General features: G+C 44.3%; 1 protein-coding gene across 1 annotated transcript in view; it reads right to left on the bottom strand.

The window, feature by feature from the left end:
- The window catches only part of AATF (apoptosis antagonizing transcription factor), a gene marked incomplete at both ends in the record, with an annotated part of 34,947 nt that extends 15,685 nt beyond the window's left edge, over positions 1-19,262 (bottom strand). The window contains 7 exons of the mRNA XM_029085322.1: positions 318-401; positions 1,167-1,331; positions 2,076-2,280; positions 2,626-2,740; positions 17,149-17,286; positions 17,945-18,436; positions 19,074-19,262. Of these exons, the coding sequence (XP_028941155.1) occupies positions 318-401; positions 1,167-1,331; positions 2,076-2,280; positions 2,626-2,740; positions 17,149-17,286; positions 17,945-18,436; positions 19,074-19,262 (1,388 nt within the window). The remainder of the gene's footprint in view (positions 1-317; positions 402-1,166; positions 1,332-2,075; positions 2,281-2,625; positions 2,741-17,148; positions 17,287-17,944; positions 18,437-19,073) is intronic.
- Positions 19,263-19,494: the final 232 nt, after the last annotated feature.

Raw genomic sequence — 19,494 nt, 5'->3', positions numbered from 1 at the left:
TTAGAGAATTCAGTCATTTTTCTCTTGTCTAGCAATGTCACCAGTCAGAGCTACAGGCACAGACCTTATCCTGATCCAAGTTCCGCAGTGCCAGTAATGGCAGTCGGTTTACACCCACAGTGCCAGTTTAAGCTCACACAGCCCTTTGTGGTATCTAAAGTCCTTTGAGGTATCTAAAGAGGCATCAGCTGTTAAAACAGGTAACCCAGTTTCACTGGTTAAGAGAAATTTAGAGCACAGAATCGATCACATTAGTTCTGTAAGTATTTAAAAACCACCTGGAGCCATAATTCCAACACAGATTTACCATCACCTACCTGGTGGTAAAAGTCATCATCATCAAATATCTCCTCATCTATGTCCTTCAGGTGCCTGTTGGAATCTGACTGAGGCAGGACTTCCTAGAAGCACAAAGGAAATACTGAAAGCTTGTATGTGCGTATTTCTGTCTAACTCTGATGACATCACATGCATCAGCTTGTAAACACACTTGAAGATATGAAGGAATGGAGAAAAGCTCCCAACATAACAAGCTTTTTAAGGACTAGGAATACATTTAAAGGCAAGGCAGAAACACTGCCAGTGCCAAAATAGATTTATGATACCTTTACTGGGAAATAAATAGGACTGTGCAAAGTCTTTCTGGCAAAATACTACAGATATTTTTAATGTAACGGCAAAAATATACCTTGCAAGTGCAGTAATTCTACATCATCTCTCAGAATTGAATATTTATTCATTCTTAAATACTAAATTAATAACAGACTTGCTACTAACACATTCTGTAGGTTATATGCAGTATGATTTTAGAAGTGACTTTCTGGGTCAGAGATTCTAAACTCCAGAGTAAAAACAAAGTCTTTAACCTCAAGAAGCAGATTTAGTGAGCGTCAGTTCCTACAGCACAGGAGGGGCACAATCACAGACCAAACCTTTGTTTTCCCCTGTCAAGAACTGGAACGGGAGATAATGCAAACACCATAAAACTGGAACTGAAATGTTTACGTCTTTTTCTTAGCCACTACCTTACAGGAATCAACACTCAGACGTCTCCTCCATAAATCTCTCACAAACAAGAATATTACCTGCTAAAGGCTCAGGCTAATTCTTTTGCAGAGAGTTTCACTGCTTCTACAGAGTGAGTTATATAAACAAAATACCCTTACCGAATTTTCAGGCAAAGATTCAGGGACTGGCTGAGATTCCTGTTCCTGCTTTCCCAACACCGTGTACACTGATCGCTTGGTCTGTGTCCGCCGGAGCAATCTCTCTTTGTCCATCATAATATGATCAATCTGAGTCAAGATTGAACGCTCAAAGGCACCGAAACCCTGCAACAACATTAACTAATGTCAGATAATGCAGAAAGCTGTTCCTCAAGGCAGCAGTGTTCCTCTATCTTTCCATGTCAGTGAATAAGCAGTCAGCATTCCAAGAGCAGGGGGTTTGCATGGATTTTTGCTAGGATTTTTCACTTGTTTCTCCCTCCCCAACCTCAGGCAACCTGATGCCTGGCTTAATAAAATGCCTTTGCTGTTCTGGTTCAGATGAACTTCTCAGTGATTAATACTAATGCACAGATGTTAGGAGACCCTGGATCTTTGGGTGAAATGATTACCCACTGTATTAAAGTGTACACTTCATGGAGGAGGAGAGACACCGAAGCCCCTAGTTTTGTTCTAAAACACAAACAGCTTGTTGCTCAGCAATAGGGGCGTTTTCCTAGAGCTTTCTTGCTGCTGCAGACTGGCTCTGATGAGATGTCTGGTTGGGAGAACACCGATACTATCCAAAAGGATGGAAAAAAAAATTGGGAAGTCATTTTCCCCTGAAATTTTTTTCCTTCCCATTTGTTCAAAACAAAAGCGAGCAGCTTACGCCTTTGAAACTGAGGGCTAAGAGTCTTTCCAAATTCTTTTAAGGTTGGGAAAAAGTGTGTACCTGTGTATTTAATTATTCCTGCTGTAACTCTTGGCTTAATTTGGAACATCCTTGATACGAAATTTTCAAATCAATTTGTTCCCCAAATCTTGGCTAAACAAGAAGCATGTCAGCACACATAACCAAAGACTTGCCTTCCCCATTTTGCCAGATGCCAGCTTTGTCTTTTCATACCACTTCTGCAAGGTGTTGTTCCGATACGTTCTGAAGTCAGCATACCGCTTGGCTATGAATTCTGGGTAGTCATCCATCTTTAGCTTTCGCTTGGGCAGGCTCCTCCTCTTCTCCTGAGCCTTATCCACTTGCTCTTCATCAGTACTGCTAGGGATTTCATCATCACTAGAACAAACACACACAGACTAAATACCCTACACCTCTCCAAGGCAACGTGTTTAAATTCTCAACGGTCCCTCCACCACCACCCATGCTTTTTCCACACCATAGTGATACTTATGCCAAAAGACCCACGGTTTAGGCCCTCCTCCATTATCAGAAAGATTACAAAACAGACTTCCCACACTGCCAGAAGGAATTCAAATGATCATTTGTCCACAGTGTCTCTCACCCAGATACAGCAGCAGTTGAGAGAACAGCAGAGGATGAGTATGGTCAGGAAGACTGTGCACTGTCCTGTTTGTTGGAGATCAAAGAATTCAGAAAGGTCTTGTCTTGTTTTGTATTTACCTCTCAGTTTTTGATTGCTTCCCATCTACCAGATGCCTCGTGCCTGGGTATTGATAAAGCAGCTCATCCTGAACGTCCACTAACACTTTCAGCATTGCCTCCAGGGCTTTACAACCTGTAGAACAAGAGACACCAGTGACAATTTCCCACTGATCTTTGTTTCTGGTGGACACAGCTTTGCAGCGCTTAGTTTCTCACCCTGAATCTGAATTTCTGCCACAGCTACTGCATGTCCCATTAACTGCTCTTCTCTAACCACTTAGAGATGTGGTTTGATCTTCAAACTGATTTATAGCTGTTAATGTCAAACAGCACCACGCTGGGAAAGAACACTTCTTTCCTAAAAAGGGAGGGAGGGAGGGAGGGAGGACTGCTTTCTAAACATCTGCCTGGCTGCACATCGGGAGGACACTGATCTAATGTTTCATCCACAAACATTCAGACCGCAGAGTCTGAAAGATTAACACAGTGAAGAAGCAAGTACTGTGTGCAGAAGTGCCTGATGACACACACATATGACAACAACCTTTTTTGCTGACTAACTCATTTCTCTCCTGTGTTAAGTTCTGCAGCTGAAGCCAGCTTCAGTTGAGTAATATGAAGTAACACAAGGGAAACTGTATATATGTACATCCCGTCTAAACTTGACCTCTGACTTTTCTTTCTTGTACATAATGGGGATGTTATAGGGAGCAGAAATAGGGAGGGCAAGAAGAAAAACTGAACTCCTGCAGGGCTGTGACTACTGCTGGTTTCTATGCCGCTGTGCTTGCCACGCAGGAGGTATAAGAAATGAGATTGTAAGTAAAATTAAATGTAGCAGGATCTGATCTACGAGGGAAACTTAAACAATGATCTGGCAAGTTTAATGAGAGGATTCTGATCAGAAAAGCAGAATTGCAAGCTCAGAGATCCTTAGAAAGAGAGAAAGTGAAGAAAAGACTGGGGTGGAGTGGTGTACAAAATGATCAATACATGGTGCAAGGGTTAGTTTTAGGGGGTGACTAGCTGCAGACATAAATCCTGAATGTAGATCTGATGCTGTGTACTCAAAGGCTTTCAGAGCTGACAGTTTTCCTCTATCTATGCAGATGCAGTTCCAATGATCTTACCTTCTCCAAGGACACACAGTTGCAGCTGACTGGGGGAAGGGTTAACAGCACACTGTTGCAACATCTGTTCTTTAAAAATAGTTCTTTTGTGGCAACCAACAAGCCTCCCTGCAGAGCGCTTTGATATAAAACAAGTGTTTGTCTAGGCCTACACAAACTCCCCCTTTGTACATCGCTGCACATCAATCACAGGGTCAGCTCTTGCAGGTAAAACACTTGTTCGCTTCTATCCAAAAACCTGAACTGAACTTTACACACATTAATTTATATTTACCTGACACTGCTGTATTGCTTTCTACTTTTACAAAGAAGCACCACAGAAAGGGGAAAATAATGCACTGCTTGGAGGAGTGCAGCACACCAGGATCTGTTTTCTTGCAGGATATGTTCACACAGGCTTGGCTCCCCTCCCATGCACCCAGCACAAGCACCCTCATGGGCAGCAGGAACCCTAGCTGACAGGGCAGGTGGATTTGTCCGGAGGGCAGGAGGAGCACTGCCATGGTGGGAAGTGCCTCAGAACTTCCCCTGGTACTTCCTCTGCCAGTTCACATCTGGAATATTGTGTCACATCTGGAATATTGTGTCCAGTTCTGGGCCCCACAGTTCAAGAAGGACAGGGAACTGCTGGAGAGAGTCTGAGAGTCCAGCACAGAGCCACCGAGATGATGAAGGGAGTGGAGCATCTCCCTGATGAGGAAAGGCTGAGGGAGCTGGGGCTCTTTAGCTTGGAGGAGACTGAGGGGAGACCTCATTAATGTTTATAAATATGTAAAGGGCGAATGTCAGGAGGATGGAGCCAGGCTCTTCTCAGTGATGCCCAATGGTAGGACAAGGGGCAATGGGTGTGAGCTGGAACACAGGAGGTTCTGCTTAAACTTGAGAAGAAACTTCTTTACAGTGAGGGTGACAGAGCCCTGGGACAGGCTGCCCAGGGAGGGTGTGGAGTCTCCTTCTCTGGAGACATTCAAGACCCGCCTGGATGCCTTCCTGTGTGATCTCATTGAGGTTCCTGCTCTGGCAGGGGGGTTGGACTGGATGATATTTCGAGGTCCCTTCCAATCCCCAACATTCTGTGATTCCTCCACTGATGTGAAGTTGGTGGGGTTGTTTTGCTCAACTCCCAATCCTGTTTCTTCCTTTGAGTTACCATAACAGAATGGAGGGAACTTTTCACCACTTGCTTTTTTGCTTTTTTTAAACAGAGGACACAGAGATCATGGGCACAGCAAACAGCAAATCTTCATCAGCCAGACAGACGCAGTGCAAGCAGAAATCAGCCCAGGCGTTCAGAGGTCTCAATCTCCTGCATGTTACCACTGTGATATTGCTCAGTTGTCACCATCTTCAGATAAATTACAGCCTGACCTCAGTAACAGGAATGTCAAGAAGATGCTTTAAGATTTTTGTTGCAGATGAGCTGTTGGACTCGCCCTCCCCCAGCCCGTGGTTCATTACAGATACATTCTGACAACTCTTCTATATAAACCTATTAACGGATTAGGTTTGCTGTACTTGTAAAACAGTCGTGTGTCAGCATCAAAACAATTCCAAGAGACAAACAGACAAAAGCCCTCAAAAATGCATTTATTGTACGTGTCTGCAGCAAAAGTGCCCCCACCCTCACCCGAGTGCACAGCTTACAACAGCAAAATCTTTCCCACTGCCTGCAACACAGCTGAATGTCCCCAGAGCTGCTCAAACTGTTTATTTTCTACCCGCTGCCTGTCCTCCAGCAGCAGTGCTAGTGCACCCCAGGCGCCTTTGATCCTGTCAGTTACAACTGCAGCAGCACTCCAGCTCTTCTGGGGTATAGCAGGGCCATGGCAAGGAGGCAAGGAATAAAGACAGGCTCCAGCTCCCCCAGGCTATGAGATATGGACCCCAACAGGAGTGGGGATGGGGAGCAATTTTATTTGGAGTGAAGGGGATGGAGAGGGCAGGGAAGACAATGACCGTGTGTCTAACCAGGTGGGAGGGCTAATTATTCCAGGCAGTGGCTTCATCACGAGCCTCTTACAGCTGGGTAATTTCTGTGCTTTCAGTTCTTGTGTATTTAATAACATTACAGGATGGCATTCTCATTGTTACTGTTGGGTGCTTAAGTGTGCTGTACACTCAGCTTCAGAAGCCAAGAGTCACCCTCCCCTGTCCCCTTCCCATCCAGCCCTGCCCTATCCATTTCACACTTTATTCCACTGTTTTCTTCCCAGTCTCCTCTCCCTCTTCATCTTCTCTTCCCTCTAATGCCCTCACCTGCCTTTACAGCACCTGCTTTAGGGAAAAGACTAACTCCATTTGTGAATGAAGGCCACAACTGTTTCATAGATGCAAAATGTGTCGTTTTGAAGGAAAGCTGGACACTAACCCTCTTGATCTCCTTCCCCTCCCAGCACGTTTTTTTTTGAATGCTGCTCCTTGGCTGAAACCAACAACTAAACAGAAAAGAGTCACAAACACGGAGCTTTCAAGCACACCAGCTAGCAGCTTTCACGTGTGATAACCATCAGGTTTGTACCTCCTGCTCCTTTCCCTGCTCTCCTCACAGAACAAAGCCAGCAATACCTCTAAGAGCACAGGCAATGCCAGCCCTGACCATGCAGCAGGGGCCTCCCACTGCCACAAGCTGTGTTAGGTCCTAGGCAGCCCCTGATGATTTTCAGTTTCTAAAGCTTTTGGGACCAAGAAGATATCACCACTATGGTTTTCACAAGCACCACAAACTGGCCAAGGCTGAAACAAAGCTGTTCAAGCTCTGTGACTACCCTCCCACCACTCACTCACCAACAGGATGATCCTGATGCCAACAGCTTATTCCCAGAGCTACTACACCACCTCTGCCACCAGCATCACTGCTGGGTGTTTCTCTGTTGTGTTCAGCCAACTACAGATGCTTAAACATCCCCCAGCTGCCCCCTCACAGTCCAGCACACCAGGCACTGGTCAGGGACTGCAGGCACAGCACTGCAAAAGCAGCTCACGTGGTATGTGAAACTCTCCCAACTTGACTCTGCAGGCCCAGTGTATCATCCCAGTTAACCCCAGTTTGTGCCTCTCCCACCCCTTCTCTCCCACTCTCTGCTGGCAGCTTTGCTGGATCTCTCTTATAATCTGCACTGCAATGTGCTGGGATAAATATTCCACCTCATAGCAACAGCAGTGTCACAACTGACACCTTTAGCACTGGGCCACACATCATCAGTGAGAAAAACCTCAAATATCTCCTTTTCCAGGAGTCACTCCTGCATGTCCAGTCTGTGATTTGTGAGGACAGGCAGCTCAGCACTGCCTTAGAAACAAAAAAAGGCTGGATCCCTTTACGTTTCAGTATGAGCAACTGAAACCTCCAAAACAACTCATCCACTGTGTGCAGGAGAGGCCAACTGACCCCAGGACAACACACAACCCCTCCTTCCATCAAACCTTTTCAAAGCTGCCCTTTGGGAAAGAAAAAAAGATGCTGAGTGGGATCCGTCTGCAGCTGCTAAAAGAACACAGCAAACGTGGTTTGAATATAACTTCCAGCTTAAAGAGGACTCGGAGTGTCTGTGGTGAGATGCTAACTTGTAAGAGTCACTTTTAAGAGTCCATGGGAGCCCTTTTATTTTTGTGTACAGGAGTGAAAAAGTTGTTCCAGATCCAGCAGACAGCATATCAATCCACCAAGAAAGCTGGGAGCCAGGATCAGTAAATCAAAGTGTGCCTTTCTCTTAATACTCTCTCATACGTTCTCATTTTATACATCCCTTCACCCAGTCAGAAAGTAACCCTGGAGTATTTAGCTCCATTCAGGGATAGCACTGCCATGTATCAAAGTGTCAGGAGACCCACCAGAGATGAAATCTGTCCTACTGTTCTCAAACCACAAAAATCAATTTTGTCATTGCCAGTGGTTAGGGACAAACTAGCCGTGCTGCTGGCGTCCCCCTCTGTGTGGGGTGGCTGCTGGCTGCAGGGTACCGACCCCCCGAGGCGCTCTCCCACTGGCTGTGCCTCCACTGCCACGCTGGGGACTCGCGGGCACCATGGCTTCTGCGCTCGCACGTCTCTCCAAGTACAGCATTTCTAGAGCAAGGCAGCTTCCTGCATGGAAAAAATATCTGCACTCTTTTTCATGACCTCTAAGAATGGGGTCTCATTTCATCTTCCCAAGCAGCTGCAGAGAGCAGCAGCTGGTGTGGAGCAGCGGGGAGCGGCCTCATGCAGAGACACTCTAAGTAGATGGAAAAAAGCCGGTCGGTGCCTGAAGGCCAGGCTGTCAGAGGTACTCACAGCCAGCCAGCCAGTGGGATTCCCACATCTGCTCCACCAGGAAAGCTCCTCCCCACCTTGCCCTGGTGCATCCATCCAGCAGATTCAGAATATGACAGTACCCTAAAAACTGGGGCAAAATTCCCAGGATTTTCACTCCATTGCTCTATTTCATGGCAGCTCACGGAGCCCACCACGCACAGGAGCACCGCTGCCGTGTGCACACCGTACCCACCACGCACAGGAGCACCGCTGCCGTGTGCACACCGTACCCACCACGCACAGGAGCACCGCTGCCGTGTGCACACCGTACCCACCACGCACAGGAGCACCGCTGCCGTGTGCACACCGTACCCACCACGCACAGGAGCACCGCTGCCGTGTGCACACCGTACCCACCACGCACAGGAGCACCGCTGCCGTGTGCACACCGTACCCACCACGCACAGGAGCACCGCTGCCGTGTGCACACCGTACCCACCACGCACAGGAGCACCGCTGCCGTGTGCACACCGTACCCACCACACACAGGAGCACCGCTGCCGTGTGCACACCGTACCCACCACGCACAGGAGCACCGCTGCCGTGAGGCACCGTACTCACCACGCACAGGAGCACCACTGCCATGAGGCACCAGCACAAAACACCACACGCAGGACATGGCTGAAATTCAGGGCCCACGCCAAAGCTGGAAATTAACTACTTTTTCCCCTCAATTAAATCTGAGGGTCTGGCATCACAGGAATATTGTCGGCACGCAAGCTTTTAATTTTCCAAGCACCTCCAGAGTCTGTAGGAAGTGCTCACACAGAAAAGCTGAAACAATGCTGGTGTTCGAAGCACAGCACGCAGAGCAAAAGCTGAGCTGCCAAATATTGGGCGAGTTCCCCCTGCCACCACCGTGGAGAGTCACCGTGTCACCGCCACACGGCACAGGCGCAGTGCCCAGCACACTGGTCATGTCATGCAAATAAAAAAGGAGGAGAGGAATCCAACCTCTTTTATTTTAATAGCTGCACATAATGACAAGTATCTTTATCAGGTACACGCATTTATCCCAATATTCAGATGAAGAGGGGAAATTTTCACTCCTTTCAAAGGACTGTGGGACAGGAGTTAAACTACAGGTCAAAATGGCACTCAATCCGCTGGCCTGAGAACAATACTTCTCATTCAAATCCACAAGCCAGCCACTTGCACTAGTCATCCCCAGCAATTAATCCCCCAAGAAACACGTTTGATTAAATCTTTTCAAGCAAATCCTTTGCTTTGCTTTTGTTAGTTCACTTCTTGTCAACATCTATTAAAATATGCCTTTAATTCTCCCACAATCTTAAAAAACACCGATTCCACTGTCTTCAACTTTAATCAACTGTATGGCCGGCATTTTTCATTTCATAATAATGTGCTGTTTGGAATTCAAGAGGCAGGCTCAACATCAATCATTCGGCAAGAATTTTTCCACTGCAATAAATATGCAAATGAGGAAAGCCAGTCAGTCGTATTTCAGGCCCGACTTGCTAGTGTTTTAAAAAAGACACAAATTTATTAATTGCCGTTGGCCAGCGGAATCCTATTACTTTGGGCATTGATTACAAAGCTGTGTGAGTGATTATTGTGCAACTCGCAGGCTATCCAGGCATGAGGAAAAATTATTAAAGCAAGGCAGAGATTATCAACTCAGAATAACAATAAGCCTTAACATTTTAGGCCTCTAACTTCTTCAACAAAGAATTACGCCAGAGCTCCAGTGTATCATAATTCTGAAGTCTGTCAGTATTACTTTTGGAGCTTGCTCTATATTCCCAACAGCAGAGCAATGTTACCAGCCAGGGAAAGGCGAGGGAAATTCCTCCAGGTATCGCATCTTAAACATGGGGCTTTGGACAACAGCAGCTTTCCTGTCCTTCCCACTGCGTAACTAACTGTGGGAGGAACAATATGCTGCAGGCAGGACTTCCACTATCTTCAGATTTGCACCTCTGTATGTCCTGGTGCCCCAAAACCAAGATGGCACAGAAATAAAAGGTTGCTGGTGAACAGAAGACAGAAGCTACAAGAGCCAGTCCAGCCTAAACCACAGGCAGCAGAGAGGGATCTGATGTTTTTAGAGGTGGTGGTGTTAGGTATATGTTTCTCAGACTTCAGTTGAATCCCAGCACAAAGCACTTGCACTTCTGTCCAGATTATTTTAGGAAATGATGGGAGTAACATTCCCTTCACGCTTCCCAAAACACTGAGCTCGTGGAATTTTCTCAAATGCTGGTAGGAAAAAGGCCAACTTTTCTGCTGATTGCAATAAAAAGGTCTGCTCCATAGCCAAGGCCCAATTTGCTGGTTCCATTGGAATGCAAATGATGCAAAAGCCTTTGCAGAGGGGAAAATTGTATTCCAGCAGCACAAAGGAGCCCGTGCTGCAAACCCCTTTCACACAAGCAGTTCAACTGACTCCCAAAGAGTTACAGAACGGACTCAATTTAGCCCTTTCACTCTAATATCACTGCATTTGACAGTAAGGACAACAGGATCAGACAGAGATGAGTTTGCTAAAAGTAACGAAAATAACTAGATGCAACAACAGAATAAAAGGCTTGGTATTCACAGATTTTATTAGTGGGGACTGGAGGAGGGGGAAGGCTGAGAAGGGAGAGAAAGAGAAACACTTCCATGAAGTTCATGCTCTACTGATTCGCCTCAACCGTCATCTTTTGATATCAGCCCAAACCAGGGAGGGGATGGGGCTTGTAAAAATGAGATTTATAAAAACTGATGTTTTACATTACAGTAAATGCAGAGAAGCTGACAGCATGCATTCCTGTCTCTGCCAGCCAGGAATCCCCAAGTACATATGCAAGAATGAGAAAGGAATAAGAAATGTGAAATTTCATAGTTATCTAGATATTAAGGCCAGAAGGGAACATTAGCCCATCTAGACTGACCTCCTCATATAACACCAGGCCATTAATTACATTTATCATGACAAGCACTGAGTTTCCATCTCAAGGTAACCAATTGCCAATTAATCCGAGTTAGCTGACATTTGCACATGCTTGTCGGGATGCTTTGCGAGCCTTTGTTTCCCTGCATCTTGTTTGTGGAGTATGCAGACTAACATGCACAAGTATTTAGCTAAACTCAATTTAATTAGCTATTAATTAGCTTGGGAAACTTACGTGTAGGCAAACCTATTTGATGTGTTTAAAAGTGTGGTGTGATCCCATAGTCCAGAGTTCAGGTGTATCAGGTCAACAACTACGGACTCTCCTACCATTCCTTGCACTAGAATTTAAGATGGTTTTAAAATAAACCTCCAACACCAACTGTGTCCAACACATATGGCTATGGAGGCAACTTATAAAATGGGAGCATTTCAATTTTATCACATCTATACAAGAGAAACAGACAAAAATTCTGCTCAGAAAGACTAAACACCACAAGCTAAAAGCTTTGGCTCTCAGCTAGGAAGGGCAAGAGGGTTTTATTTAAAAAAAAAAAAAAGAAAGAAAAAAAAAAGGACCCAAACTCCACGTTAAATAAATATCCTGCACTTCTCCACCACCTCCCACACAGAATGTCTAAACAATTCACAGCCAGTAATGACAAATACCTTCCTGGTACCTTGCACAACCCAAATTCTGCAAATGCCCAAAACATCACACCCACCAGTACCCAACTGAACACAAACAACAGCAGAGCTCCAAACCCAGACCTGTGCCTTTGTCTAGAGCTTCTCACTTCATATCTCCTCCCTCTCACTCGCTGGCAGGAATGAAGAATGGCCACTCGGGAGCTTATCATCCTTACTGACCAAAAGCTCTCCACAGCATGGGATCATTACATCAAAACTTACCAAAAAAGGGTCTGACTCATTCATTTTAGTTCAGAGAAAAGTCTTCATTAATATCAACAGGCTTTGGCTCGGTCCCAAAAAGAGTTGAATAGATTCTTCATGAGATCAGAGAGGAAAGGTGAAATTTGGGGACACCTGCATCCATGTCCAATTAAATCAAATTCAACCCTGCATGAATTGATCAAGCATGATGGGTTTTTTGTATTCACAAAGTGGCTAGACTAATACAATTCAATTAAAATGAACTCCCAGTTTTAAGTGGGCTAGATCTGATCACAATAATTTACACACAGGCCTGAAACCCAGTTCTGCTGTCACACATTTGTGCAGGCTCCCAGTAAAATCTTCAAAGCAAGAATATATTTAAGTCCATGATCTTGCCTAGCACCAATTAATCCTGTAACTGCTCTATGCCTCTGGAAAGTGTGTAATCTGCCTGTGCCTCCAGTTCCTCCCCCACTCCCCTGTGACACCTACCCTGCTCTGTATTAATGCATTATCATCTCCAGATGTACATATGAACACATCTGAGTTTCAAAAGTGATCCACGAAGAGAGGTGATGACAAAATTATGAGTGAATTATCGTCAGCTGATTCCTGCAGGCTTCACTGAAAAATCCTGAGCCCGTGTCAATAAAGCACATTTCATCTGAGGGCTTTTCTCTAACCAGGTGTGTAAAATGACAGCCAGGTGTGGCCGAGGAGCCAGGCAGAGGATGAGCCCATCAGATGGAGCACGCTGGAGAGGAGGACACCTTGCCAGACACATCCTCCCTTACAGGAAGTGGAACAGGTTCTCCAGTACCTAAAGCAGACTTGATCTCATTCAAAGTTAGACAATGCTTAATCAGCTTCTTCGATGTGACTTACCTGGGTGTAATCAGGAATCAGAGTAACAGAACCCAGCAAAGAATTCTCTATTAAAAAGACACTGAGAATATACAAACAGACACTAAATGGATACTAAACAGAATATTTCCCTCTGCCTTGAGACCCATTTCAACAAAATATTACAGAACTAACCCAGGAGAAAATAAAGATATCCAGTGTGAAGCATTCATACATAAATGTTTAATATGCAAGAATGTAACAGCAGAAAGCACGTGGCACCTTTGGAGGTCTCCTGCTGGCAATGAATGTAAGAGGGATTCTCAATCATGTCCTTAAGAGGCCTTGTCCACAAATGTGCTGTTCAGTCACAAGCCACACATACCTGTCACAGAAGCAGGGAACCAACCTGGCGACCAAGAGCCCAACTCAGGAAATTATCATAAAGGTCCCTGTAGCCCAGGTGGAAGCCCAGTCCCTCACCAGCACACCCACTGCAAATGCACCTATTTCCACCCCAAAACCAGACATTTCTGGGTCAGTCAAAGTCTTTGGTCTGGACTGTACATTTTAGGAACAAAAAGTCAACATCTCTATTTCCCAGAAGACACCAAACACCCACCCTTGTGCAGTCCCGGGGAAGACCTGCAAAGTTTTGTAAGGGCTCCTTTTAGTTCCACTTTTCAATAAACCATCATTAAACAGCAACCACTGGCTATAACACATGGTACTACCTAAAAGCTAGAATTCCCAGCTCTTTTTGTGAAGCATGAAGTATCCCTGTGTCCTGGTTTTGTATTTTTAACACGAATTGTAAAGAGAAAATAATTAAAATAGCAAGAACAGCCACCCAGGGAACATACAAAACCAGCTTCCAGCCTTTGTTGATTGAGAGAGATAACTTCTTAAAGCTCTTGTTGCCCCCCTGCCCCTCAATTAGCTGTGGGGTTTTTTGTCACTGAATCCAGATTTAACATAACAAGCCCCAGACCTAGGAGCTGTTCAATTCCTGACACTGGTTGTGGCTTCACTAATGTTGCTTCCACCTCTTCTTCAGCTCTTTCTTGCCCTTGAGGTATTTTTTGGTGACATTTCCATGAGATCCACTTCTAACCTTCCTCCCCCTTGAAAACATACATAGAAATACGAATGGCAGGCATGCAATCTGTGCAGAGACACGGCACAGAAACTTGCACCTTGCACTCTTTTTCTATGTAAATAATGCAAGGATCCTGCGGGAACATGCCAGGGATTGGAATTTTTAATTAATGGGTCTCTTTAATGTGCAAATCAGGAGCAGATTGCAAATTCTGACTTGCATTGATTATGAAAAACATTAATTGAACGTGCAAGACCCCAAACAGAGGCAACATCTCTAGGCCTGGACTAGACTGGAAGATAGGGTGCAAGAGAATACAAATGTATCTTGGAGAAACAGACGACTCCAGGCAGCAGCACCTCAGAAACGTGAGCTGTGGGAGTTCACATGTGCAGTGCATTAAACATGAAGCATATGCACTGCATTCAGAGGGCAGCCACTGTGATTTCACTATTAAAAACCACTCAGACTTTCTCCACGGATGCAAAACAGGAATAAACATGAGCTCCATGACCACAGTTTGGTCTCCAATTTGTATGTAAAAAGGGTGACAGGAAAAAAAAAAATCTGGAATATAATTAAAGATTAAAAAAAACAAAACAGAACAAACCCACACAAAAAAAAAAAGGAAAGAAAAAGTAAGACAGTGCAAACAAAGCAATGCTGTCTCTTTAAACAGAAATTCATCCTATATAAATTATAGCCATAAACTTTTCCTGCAGTGCAGCCTAATTAATTCTTGTTCTATACACAAAGGGAAATGCTGGGTGACAAATGGGTGTGAAGCCTGAAAGCTGCCAGGTCTGCAAAACATTTTCTACTTCAATTTATAAGCAATTTTGCAGTAAATCATCCACCAGAACCTGAGATCTCAGGAACCCAAGACTGTCCAAGGCACGTTGTATCATTAAAAAAAAATAAATTAAAAAAATTGAAAAAGATTACAAAAATAATAAATTAAACACTTGAGTTTTGTAACCTCCAACCTCAAAATCTGGAAAACAAGCATGACCTTACCATTTTCACTCACATTTGGCTCTAAAACTGCAAATGTATAGGACCTTGCTGTCCACTCTTTAACACAATTCTACTCAAACCCTCGGGAATCCCACCACCAGCTGCACTGAGGGTTGTCACAAGTGGGAGACACCAAAGAAGCAAATACACTAAGGATCATTTTCCATTTCCAAAAAATTCATCTTCCTGTGAGCACAGAGCAGAAATTCCATGAGCAATGGGAGGACTTGGGATAAACTACTGAAAGCATTCTGGGGCAGCTTTCAAAGAGACACGAGGGACTGGCCCAGGACCCCAGAGAGAGCTCTCCCTGCCCTCCTGCCCTCAGCAGTGTTCACCCAGAGTCTGGATTTCTGGCACCAACTGCTTTGTGCAACCTGGACACCAAATCATTTCCTCCTGTTCAGTGAAGATGACTAAAGCATCCCACACTTATTTTGTGGATTTAGAAAGAAGTGCTGAGGCTTCCCTGAAAGGAAAGTACTATCCAGTCCAAAACAGTGTCAATGCCACAATGATCCCATATCCTGTCCAAGACTGAAGCACATCACATACAACGGAACCACCTCAACGTTCAGTATTTACCCAGTCCTGTCTTCCACTCATCTTTAAAATTCCACATGCACAGTTCTTCTAAATTTCCCTGTTTGGGGAATGGGATCCTACCCATAAGCTGGTAACACAACTGGGATGAGAACTCAGGAGTCCAGAAATGTTTACCCAGCCCACTACATCACTGTTCAGAATAGAGTAAAAAAGTTTATTTTTATAGAAGCCACTAAAGCACTTGATCATCTAAAAATGAGACTTCTATTGGAAGCTGATTTATAGTGAGATTTTTTCCTCCCTCATAAATAAAGCTGCATCAATTAATGAAAGAACTTTAAATATATGATGATGTGTATTTTCAGAACACACTTAGCTTCACCTCCTGAACTGAGGGGTCACAGCCCTGCTACCCAAGCAGCAGCTCTGTGTGAAGATGTAACACAGCTCAGACTGCCCACGGGGTAAAGCTCTCACTGTTGGTTAGATGTGAATCCCTCTCACAGGGCCTAACATAGCAAAATGAGGGAGAAATGCCACATAAAACACATAAAACCAACATAAAACCAGCTACATTCCCAGTCTTTCATATGACCTGCATGAAGTTTACTCCTTATTTCATGCTTCATGCTTGTATCTTCTGGAAAGAGCATCTTTGCAGGGCAGTGAAAGCTGCACTGGACAATAGTGTAGCTCATCAAAAATGACTAATTATTGTAACCTACTTTATTGTAGAATTACAGATTTAACTAAAAAAAAAATAGAAATAAAAAAGGAATATAACATTGGTCCCTATTGAACACCGGAAAACACTAAACAAGTGTAGGAGTAGCAAAATGTTCCTGAATTCATTACTTTCCACCTGTCAGTCTGAGCACTTCCTCTGCTAACTTTGCCCAGGTCACTCCAGCTTTATTTTCTTGCTGAATTCACTGATGAAATACAGAACACAAACCCAGGCTATGGGCAACATCAGAGCATGCTGCTGCAACTGTCCTGCCCAGATCATGAACAGAGGATGGGGAGAGAATCACTGAGCAGTTATCCACAGTGGATTTTCCTTTAGCCTTCTGGACAACTGAGAGATTAACCTCTCTGCTGTACGGTGTACAGTATTATACTCCATGTTCTTGGATGTATTTTGCTGATGGGAAATATCAAAATGTCAACCATTGTTTCTGTTAAAGGTCTTTAATGATATTGCATTTTAGACCTGTAATGAAACATGGTGCTCGATGCAGTTTGTAATGCATCTCATTAAATACATTAATGACATGCATTTCACTGAAAGGTCAGCTCAGTATTGTTGGGAGTTTGCCTTTTTTGCCTTAATCACTTAATTTAAAGCAGCAGAGTTAACTTTAAACTGTAAAGTCTCTCACCTGCTGTAACTCCAGATAAGCTGATTAGCTACCACCTTCAGATCAGGTGTAAGCTGTTAAGATGATAATCAGAACTTGGTGTACGGGCAAGAATCAGGGTCAAGTTTGATGATGGTGAAAGTTCTTAATCCAGTTTTAAGATTTTTTTGTGCCAGCCCAGGCTAAAATTTCTCAACACGCAGGTACCACTACAGCATGTACAAACTGGCACATGGTGTGGCTGAATGGATGCATGACCACAGCAAACCAGGTGGTTCAGATGATGTCTCTGATGTTTAGCATGAAAGGCTAAAGAATAAGGCAACACAAACCAACAGCTGATACCACAGAGACATGCAACTCAAAGCCCCCACTCTCCCGTTAGCACTTCCTCACACAGGCAAAACACACTGGCTACGGCAGAGTCTACCCAAAGTAGATAGATTGAAAAATTCTTACAGTTCTTGACAGCATTGTCAAATTCTTGTCCACCTTCCTTTCTGAAGACTGGGTAAGTATCTGGCTGTGGAAGCCGGTTGGCTGTTACGAGCGCCTTCTGTATCTTGATTCTCCCTTCCAATATCTGATCCCAAATTGCTTCATAACAAAGAGAAAATAAAACAGTTATTTTATAATGAAGTACCTCCAAGCTGAAAAGATATTTGCTGTTGATTTAACAACACGGGGCCTCTCCTTTGTGCTACATTACTCCTGGTTAGTGTAAATCTTTGCATGCACTGACCCAGTACAAAACTGGTACCAGGGGGTGTCTCTGGACAAAGCCACATCTCATCCTATGATCTTGAGTGTGATCCACAAAAAAAACCCATCCCTTTGCTTTACTGTTTAAAAGGACATTCTGCAAATGGAGGTTTGATAGTTTAATAGGACAACTAGGAAGAAATTGCATTCAGTATTACATTTTGAAAAGAAACAGAAGCGGTCCCAGCATCCCTGCACAGCACTACCAGTGCAGGAGTCCCCATCCTCACCACCACTATGAGTATATTCAGCACTGGTTCAATTAAGCCAGTGGATAAATACGCTTCATGAGATGAGATTTTGTGCCAGCAGTGACACCAGTTTGCACAGCAGATTTGGCAGAACATTTGCAAATCACGAGGGCTGCTGTAGCACGCGCATGCAGTGTGCTAACAGCACGTTAACATGCTGAAGTGGTTCCTAACATGGCCAGTCTCTATAGTGTCAGCAAGGTGAAAAGTCTTGTCAAAATACAAAGCAAACGTGCACAAACCTAGCTGGTTCTTCACAGCTTTTCCTTTTTCTACTTCTTCAGTGTCTTGTCCTTTTGAGAACGTCATCACCCCCCCATCTTCTTCACTGTCTTTGGAGTCCTTTACATTGTCATGGTTTTCACTCCCATACTCCTCCTCATCAATTCCTTCTTCCATGCTGGCATCATCTTCATCTTCCCCCATACTGCCATTATCTTCCCTCTCACTGCCATCGTCTTCATCTTCTCCCTCACTGCCATCATCTTCATCTTCCCCCTCACTGCTTCCTACATCATCCATTCCCTCTGCAAATTTCTCAAAGTCTGTGATATTCTGGAAACTGAACTTTGGTGCCTTGGCCTTGACAGATGGATCTGTCTCTTCATGGTCTTCCGAGTCATCCTCCTGGTCACTGCCAGCACTGCTGGGCTTCTGCTTCGTTTTACTGCCTAAGCTGTCATTGTCTTCTGAATCTTCCCCATCACTGTACCATTCATCTAATGCTTCTTCAGCTAATAATTAAAAGAGAAAGAAGATATTTATTTACCAGCAAAACGTGCCACTCTGCAGTATGCATCAGCAGCAGCTAGAGGTTTGGGCTACTTGAGCTCCAAATTCCATTTTATTTGTGTCTGATGTTACTCTTTGCTTTCGTTAAATAATGGAAACACAAGGCCATATCCACAAAGAGATCTCAGTCCAAATTCTCTGCAGCAATGACTGGTAGATCCATGGCTTAGCCTTCCCATGAAACAATGACATGATAAGCAAACAAGGTGGTCAGAACTTGCTATATGCATTCTTAAAATGAGTCTCTGTATATACCTGCAGATCCCAAGATATATATGTTTAAAAATGGGAGCTGTTTCTTTTTCTCCACACAACGTTCAGTCACTGTACTGAACCTCACCTTACACCCAGTCACACTCTTCCCTAAATCCATAGAAGTGGATCTCCTTTCTGGGATTTCCTCTTCCCTCAGGCCAAAAAATATGGCCTGAATTTCAGGAAGGCACTTCAAGAAGATGTACCTGTTTATTGCCCTGTAACAGGGACCTCAAGTTTGGCATCTCTGTTCAGATGACACTTAGTTAAAACATAAAATTTTGAGTAGTCTAGTGAAAAGGGAAAAGAAATTAGATTTCTTACCAGATCCTTCTTCAGACAGAGCATCTCCCCAGAGTTCTTTTTGCAGGGCTTTGCGAGATGTAGCTTTTCCACTGTACCTTTTATCAGCTTCCAAGAGAGAGGCTGAAGCTTTTTTCCGTATATTACCAACAGGGAAAATGTCATCTGCAGTTTCATCCTCAAATTTGTCAATCACTTTAGCAACTGTAGCTGTGGAAAAAAAAATGGAGGAGGCATGTCTAAACTGAACTGAATTTCAGACAAGAAAAACCAGCTGCAGGAAGGAGTTGTGGAAAAGTCCTCGTGCTCTACAAACAAAAATACACAGCAAAGGTGAGCTGGATGGCAACACAGCCTCACGTAAGAGTCTGGCTTCTAGGTTTTGAGAGGAGCAAGGCTCTTCCCTGCCTGGTGAAGGAAAGCCAGTACACTAATCTTCTGC

This window comes from Antrostomus carolinensis, unplaced genomic scaffold, assembly GCF_000700745.2.
Source record: "Antrostomus carolinensis isolate BGI_N321 unplaced genomic scaffold, ASM70074v2 scaffold21286, whole genome shotgun sequence".
NCBI lineage: Eukaryota > Metazoa > Chordata > Aves > Caprimulgiformes > Caprimulgidae > Antrostomus > Antrostomus carolinensis.
This window is presented reverse-complemented; position numbering and strand designations above follow the sequence as displayed.